We start from the raw sequence: 8537 nt of genomic DNA, 5'->3' as shown, positions 1-8537 counted from the left end.
TGCGAGTATGTTCAGTAAACAATGCTCAAAAGGATGTTAAAACTATTTTGAAATAAATTGAAAAAACTTAGACAACTTAAAACAATTTTCAAAATGCTAAGTAACAGGTTACTCAACCTGAGTAACAGGTTACTGGACCTAGGTAACAAGTTACTTGGACTGTGTAACGGTGAGTAATAGGTTACTGTGACTGCGTAACATGTGACTTAACCGAGTAAAGAGTTACCCAACAAAAATGACATAGTGTAACTGATTACTGTAAAGTAGTAACCGATTATTACTGAATAGAGAATTTGAGAGATAAACGATTACACAGAGTTATTAAACCGGATTTCAAATCCAAACTGAACAACGTTCATTCAAACTTAATGTATCGTGTAAGAATATATTAGTTGGTTGAAAGCCTATTTAAGGGCCTTGGAACACCCATTTCAATAGATCACATATACGAATTTACACTCAATTTTCATATGCAATTCTCTACACTTTCATGCAACTTTTGTTCTAAACTTTCATATTTTTCTGAAGTTGCTTCGAGTGAATGTTCTAAAAAATTTCTAAACTTAAACATTTCCAAGAGCATTGTATACTAAGTGTATTGAGAGTAAGTGGATTGCAAGTTATAGAATATTTATATCTTGTAATGGCAATGCTTGCCCTAGAAAATTTCTTCAATCTTGTTATAAAATTTGTCATCACAATGGTGTGGTAAGAAGGGGAAGAAAGTATTTGACAAGGTTGGTTTCCAAGAGTGAGAGATATTAATGAGTTTGTAAAGTACAAGGAGTCTTAGGGAGAAAAATTATAATTACAACTCATAATATCTAATAAAAAAATATGTCGTGTAACAAGAGTACTAGACATAGCCTTTGGTGGATAAGGTGAGCCAATATAAATATATGTGTAATTCCTCTCTTCTCTTTACTCTTTCATTTTCTATTTCAAGTTTTACTTGGCAATTTTTCTAGACTTTTTTTGCTTCAACACTTTCTCATTTTATAAGAAAAATTGGCCATAACTCCTGACAATTAATTTACTCGTTCTTAGTTATCATCTAATACTTACAATATAATACAATATGATTTTTATGAGAATAATGCATAATAATTTTCAAAAATTAATATTGGTAACATAATTGAATTCATCACAATATTGAAAAAGTTTAATATATATACATTATTTGTATAAAGTTTTTATATAATCGACCCATCATTTACTATTTATGTGTATTGTTTTAATTTACAAATGTAAAACAATTCCTATAATATCTAGACAATTCTTATTTTCTCTGCATGAAATCTAAGACAAATTGGGACACGTACAAATCCCATAATGCATATTTGTGTCTAAAGGTCCTCTTAATTGACTTTTTGTTATGACATGTAGGTAGGAGATTTCTTTGACTTTAAAGAACAAGTTTATTAACATCATTTTTGTTGGTGCAATTCCTGTACATTTTCCTTTGTTTGATTACTTTATTTTGTTATGAGTAAAAATCTCTTCTAGTATTAGAAAGACAATTGTTATAAAATAAAAAATAAAAAAAAATATGTTATACCATTTTTATTTATAATTAAATAACATTTTTATAATTGGAAACAAAAGGAGAAATAAAAACTTATTTCTCTCCTTGCTCATTTTTTTTTGCAGATTTTATCTTACTTCGGTTGCTTTTTTGCAAGTTTTATCCTATTTTGGTTGTTTTTTTTGTTTGTTTGTTTTTTTTGCAGATTTTATGATACATTGGTTGTCATCTTTCCTCAAAACCGCATCCCATACAGTACAGTTCAGTAATTAGACTAGTGGACACAGTTAAACATTCTAGTTTAATAATATATAATTTAATTAGTGAAATAAATGTCTAACGGTTATTATACCAATATCTTAATTGGTTTGATTAACGATATTAGTTAATTTTTCTACTTGAGAGGTTTGTTTTGAAGTCAATATTTATCCTCTAAAAAAATTAATTTACTTAAAAAAAGTTTATAAACATCGTTACTTATTTATATAATAAAATTGTAAAATAAAGGGGGTGATTTTATCAAATATGAGTAAAAAAAATTAAAGCATATACCTGGTCTGTTAAAAGTCTAACTTGACTTGTTAATCTATTTAAAGGCCTATTGTAATATATAGGCATGATATTGGTAATAATGTCAATATTTAAATAGGTTAATAGACATACTTTTAACTATACTCATATAATTCTAACAATTAAATTATATTTTTGTATGTATTTTTATATTAAAATTATATGTATAATAATATTAATTATACATGATATGAATATTAATATATAATATAACAAAATATACAAATTTATTAGGTTTAATAAGCCTTTTAAACTGCATGTTAAACTAAGTAGTTTTTTTAACTGACCTGTTTATAAAAAAAAGTTTGTTCTAACCTAATTTATTATAAGCAAAATAATAGGTGCAAGGTCTCTAATAGGCTGTTTATCTTATTTCCACCCTTAATCTTGCTGTTATGGTAACATAAGAAATATACTTTGATATATATGAAATGAAAAAGATCCAAATGAAATGAAAAAGATTCAAATAATGAAGAGTACTTTTGTTGGTATTATTAAAGAATATCCTCTCGCACTTTTTTAATAAAGAACTAATAATTTATTTTAGGGTTTATAATACTCTCAACAAATGTCAATATCATGAATTGAATCATTAATTTTTGGTTATCCTAGAAATCTGAAGTTATCTTACATTACAGAACCAATTACTTTATAGTAAAGTAATGAACAATACTGATTAGAAGTAAAGACGGTATTCCAGATTAATTGATTTCAATTTGCAACAAAGAAAAAGAAAATTAATGGCAGAAGTGAGGTGGGTCACTAGGATTGAATTGTGGCTTCTTGCATAACATCTTGATTGTAGTACTGGCCCGCACTTGTTAGGGTTTGAAATATTTGAAAGTATTGAAGTTAGAAAGAACAAAGATTTGATTTGATTTGATATGATGAGTGAAAAAATGTAATGATGAAATGGAATTGTAGAAAACCGAGGAGAAAGTGTAAAGAGTGATAAGTTTGAAAAGAACAAGTGAATGAGGGAAAGGTAATGACTCTCATGCACACGTCCCTTTCTTTCTCCATTCCCCCACCTCTGCCGCCTCCTCCATTTCTCTCTCATAAATACTACAAATATCCATTGGGAATGCCAACCAGGAAATACAAAAGATAAACGAGTGATGAGATACATTATTCTTTTCTTTCTAAAGCTACACTTCTAATCAACATTTGTGGGTATATATATGACATTATATTGTTTGATTTATGACGTGTAATCAAAACCTTTTATTCACTTGTTATTCGATTCAACTTTAATAACATTGGTTAGGAAGTTTGAGGCAAATGACAATAAAATGACGGTGAAGTTGTGGTCTCAAGGTTCTAACCTAATGCACAAGCTAAATTGAAGATTAAAGACATTACAACTAGGCAAAGCTAGTTGGACTTAGGGGAGCCTTGTAATTAAAGAAATTTTACATCAGATACAAATGAGTAATTGAATGATAGTGAAAAGTCTTATTGACTTAAAGTTTTAAGCTTTTGAGTGAAAATGAGTTAAAATGTGATGATAACTTCATTTATGTGGTTACTTTTTAATTATTTTAGCCATTGTGATCAAAACTTTCATCTGACTCTCCGATAATGTATACATGAACGATTTCGAGTACACTCTAATTTACATAAAAATAAGTAGGCAAAAGAATATATTTTTGTCGATAGATGGGTTGGACTTCAGCACAGCACTTCCTTCCCAATCCATAGCCCACTTCACTGCTCATATGGGTATACTTTCAAACAATAGTCGCTTCAATCTTTAGAGTATATTTGGTTAGCTTCAACTTGGGCAATATGACTTTCTAGGAGCGACTTTGTTTTTAACAGTGTCAGACCTTCTCCTCAGAAGATTTTTGAACCTGCAAGAGTTAACTTTAAGCTTTGGGTTAATGGCCAGATGAGCAATAATTCCTTTTCTTACTCAGATTGAGTTTCTAACCCAATATCTTGTCTTAATTCTAATTTATAACAGATTCTTGTCTTCTTGTTTTGCTTTAATTTTTTATTCTTTTCCTTTGTAATTATTTTTTATTAATATAATATTCTTTTGCCGATAAAAAAAATAGATTACTTTTATTTTACTTTGTAATGATTTACAAATGCCCCAATGGCATTATTTAAAAAAAATACAAAAAAACTAACACCCTAAAACCTAATTCAACATTTCTCAAATGTAAAAACATTTAATTTTTCTTTCTTCCTTAAACACGGAAAAAACAACTTTATCTATCTTTATAACATTATGATTACTTTATTACAAATTATTCATATATATAAAAAAACATTATAGTGATATAAAACCTTACTAAATTTTTAAATATGTCAAAAATTTAAAATTTTAATTCATGTGAGTAAAATTTATTAGAACAAATAAACACATAGGTTAATTTATTATAGATAGTGAGGAAATTTTTGTAGTTAAACAAAAAAAAATTAAACATATGTATATAAGATCACAAATGGTGACAAAAGTAAAACACTTTCTATGTCTATTCTAACCTTTATTACCTAAGTGGCATCTCTTTTCCTTATCTCTCTCCCTCTCTCTCTCCTTACCAATAACTCAAGAATCAAAAGACAGATCCATAGGAAATTTATCTGTCTAACACCAAAAACCTCATTGATAAGTCAATCCCATCAATCAAATCAAATCAAATCTAAGAAAGGGAATCAACAAAAAGAGAAACCAACATGTCTGCTTCATCCACTTCCTTTTCACCGGACCAACAACACCACCTTTCTCCCTCCGACCAACTTTGTTATGTCCATTGCAACTTCTGTGACACTGTCCTCGCGGTATCATCACCATCTCTTATCCTTATCTTATCTTTATTAGTATATACCCTTCAATTTATATAACTTCAACCCTCTCATATTCTATATGCGAGTTGGACTCTGAAAGAGAAGAAACGAAAACAAAAATAGAAGACTTTGGAGTTATAAAATACATTAATGAGATAATCTTAGAATCTTTCATCTCCGTTTATTTTTATCTGAAATCCAATTCGTAAACGAACTATTAAACATCTTCTTCTCCCTTATAATTTATTGTTGTTTAATTTGAATTTAGGTGAGTGTTCCTTGCACAAGTTTGTTCAAGAATGTGACTGTGAGATGTGGTCATTGCACCAACCTTTTGTCTGTGAACATGCGTGGCCTACTCCTTCCTCCAACTAATCAGCTTCACATTGGACACAACTTCTTCACTCCTCAAAATCTTATGGTACATATATATATATATATACCTAAGCAAATATTTCTTGTAGAATCTATCGACAACTTTGCGACAACTTTTAGATTTACAACATAGAGTATCAGTACTTTGTGTTACAAAACTCAAAGTTGTCCGTGTTGGCTGTAGATACACTTGGCTAATAAGCATAACATAATAACAAGTTAGGGCCTAGGGTTTTTATAGTTTAAGTTCCACCCCATAATTATTATATTCTCTCCTAAATCAGAAGAGAATGATATAGTAGATTCTGACTTTTTTTTTCATTCAGGAGGAGATTCGAAATGCACCTTCAACAAACATGATGATGAATCAGCTTCCTATTCCAAATGATTTGGTCATGAGCACCATGCGTGGAGGACCAGAAGAAATCCCTAAGCCTCCACCTGCTAATAGACGTGAGAATTTTGTCTTATTTCTTAACTTATGTTCACTTGTTGCGAAAACTGCAAAAGATTTCATGAAGAGTTTTTTTTATCGGCAAATGTGAGTTTGTTAGTATTTTGTTTTGTATGAGACTCGAATCCATAACCTCCTTCACTCCATTTTTTAAACTCTTCACCCTAACCATTAAACAACTTTATCACTCCCCATTTTCATGATGAGTTTGACTTATCATACAAATTACAATTATCTCAAAATCTTCACATGTTCTTCATGTTTGTTTTTCTTTCTTTTCTTTACTTTTCCTTTTTATACCTGTGGACCAGAGATTTTTCTGATACCATAAAAGAAAAGCTACAAAAGAAATTCTTCTGAAACCCTTACAGTCCATTTTACACAACTTTTAAGTTCATAGTGGTGCCACTTAACCAATAAAGGGATAAAATGAAAAAAGAAGTTATATCCCTATCAAAACTCACTTTGTCATGCTGAACAGTAGCTAAGGTTTCTTGGTATATTGCAAGTGGCAAAGAAAGAACAATCTTTTGCACATTTATCTCATGCGTTGCTTTTTCTCTCTTTCATGAGTATCAATGTTTATTGCTTCCGTAAAGCCAGCTTTAGTTCTTCATATTTATGAATTATGATTACAAAAATTGAAGCAACCCATTTTCCATAACCAATTTTTATCTCATGCATGCATATATTGAGTGAGACAAGATTCTTCCCCCAAAAATATAGTGCTGAATCCATTGTGAGAGTGATTGTTAAAGATAATGATGAAGTAATGATAGAAGAGAGAGAGAGAGCTACATGAAAAAGATGGGTTAAGTGATTTAATGTTAGGGTCTCTTGAAATTAATAGAGAAGCAAGTCATTGATTTAATTTTTGTATTTAAGGTAAATTTGTCTTCACATTATTTAAAGATAAAAGTATTATATTATACATTTTTTTCTTTTGTTATTTACGCATTTCTTTCTCTAATATTGGAGAGGATCCTTACATTGTCTTTTCGGTGTGATGTCCAATATATATGTCATATGTCCAGCTCCCGAGAAGAGACAGAGAGTTCCATCTGCCTACAACCGCTTCATCAAGTAAGTTTCATAACTTTAATTTGAAGTTGTTTATTTTGAATTCTATTAGTAATAAATTTAATTAATTGGTTGATGCCAGAAAGATGACTACCATATCTTATTATTTATTTTGTATGTTAAAACATAAAAAATAAGTAATAGGTAGTAATGATGCATTTGAAAAAACTATGGTTCTAAATTGTGTAATAATTTCTCTACTCAAACAAACCCTATCATTTGTTTTGGTATAGGTTAACATTTTCATTATTTCTCCTACTAGTTATCTAATTAATACCATAAATTATTTGATTTCATATTTTTATTTTGATAACAATTGGATGACCTTGACATAATTTAAATTTCAGGGATGAGATCCAACGTATAAAAGCTGGAAATCCTGATATAAGTCACAGAGAAGCCTTTAGTGCAGCTGCAAAGAATGTGAGATCCAAGGAGATTCTAAATCTTACTCTCTTAAGAATTTTTTCCCATTTTTAGATTATTTTCAATTTTTACTAATTAAAGAGTTTTCTTTTCTAAGTACATCTTGTACTTCTAATTATAATATCCATCTTTACATTTCAAAAACAAAGTTTTCTTGTTATGTTTAATCAAGCATATGCCTAAACTTGTTTTGTTTGCCTCCTTGGTTTAAGACTTTTAAAGTACTGTTTTTTATAGTACTGGAGAGTCTAATACTAGAATATGAGAAAAAGTAAAATATTTTACCTTAACAAATTTTTATTAAAAAATAATATGTCCGTTGTCATAATCTTCATATTATATGGGACTCTTTAGTACTAGAAAGGATCTCAAGTTTTTTTTCTCATTTGTGGGGTCCATAATTTTCTTGCAGTGGGCCCACTTTCCACACATTCATTTCGGACTTATGCCTGATCATCAACCCGTGAAGAAAGCTAATATTCATCAGGTACATGAAAACCCTAGCTACTTTTTGACCTCCTTTTCTTTAAATGAAAATGAGACTCTTATTTCAATGGTTTTGTTTCTAATCTCAAATATGTGTTTTGTGGGTGTAGGAAGCAGAAGACATGCTTTTGAAAGATGGGTTTTTCTCACCTACAAATGTAGGTGTCACTCCCTACTAGAAATGTTTATGGTTAGGACTTTGAGTGCTACTTTTTATCTAAGTAATTATTATATTAAGACTTTGTCTTATGCATATTATTGTGAACTAGTGAAAGTACTTGTTAGTGTTAAAAGTTGTTAGTTTATGTTAACATGAATTATGGAAGGGGTTCTGACCGAGACTATATTAGAAAATCTGAAAATGAAGATGCTATAATTTGTGTTGAACTGGTCCCCATAATGAATGACATTGCAAATTATATCAAAGCTCATAGTACTAATTTTTTTGGAGGGGTTGGTGTTTTACCAAACCTTAGAATAACTTGTTATGGATTATTTACAATCCTTCACTAAATTTTCATAATTACTGAAATGAGAAAATATTAAATGTTTTTTTTAAGTTGGTTTTTATCTTTTTTTATCTGAAAGGCAAATTTTATTAAAAATAAATGAGGGTTACAATATTCAAAAGCAAAATAAAAAAGAAAAGAAAATTAAGACAATGAGTGAGACATTCACCAGCTTTGGAGCTCAACTAGAATAGGGTAATGGAAACATGGTATGATCAATCCAAAGCCATCACCTTCAATGAATCTACATGTGAAGTATAATTGACTTGTTTAAGTTGAAGATGATGTTATTCCATAATAATCAAATGGACTATGT

General features: G+C 29.4%; 1 protein-coding gene across 1 annotated transcript; it reads left to right on the top strand.

Annotated features, from left to right (window-relative positions):
* LOC109350320 (axial regulator YABBY 1-like) lies at positions 4566 to 8099 on the top strand. The gene is made up of 7 exons (XM_019591554.1): positions 4566 to 4885; positions 5160 to 5312; positions 5593 to 5719; positions 6755 to 6803; positions 7148 to 7223; positions 7639 to 7713; positions 7823 to 8099. Exons 1-7 carry the CDS (start codon positions 4781 to 4783, stop codon positions 7889 to 7891), a joined length of 654 nt encoding a protein of 217 aa, XP_019447099.1. The 5' UTR covers positions 4566 to 4780; the 3' UTR covers positions 7892 to 8099.

The sequence above is a fragment of the Lupinus angustifolius genome, chromosome LG01, assembly GCF_001865875.1.
Source record: "Lupinus angustifolius cultivar Tanjil chromosome LG01, LupAngTanjil_v1.0, whole genome shotgun sequence".
Classification (NCBI taxonomy): Eukaryota; Viridiplantae; Streptophyta; class Magnoliopsida; order Fabales; family Fabaceae; genus Lupinus; species Lupinus angustifolius.
Note: the sequence above shows the minus strand (reverse complement) of the source record. Positions and strands in the feature narration are given on the sequence as shown.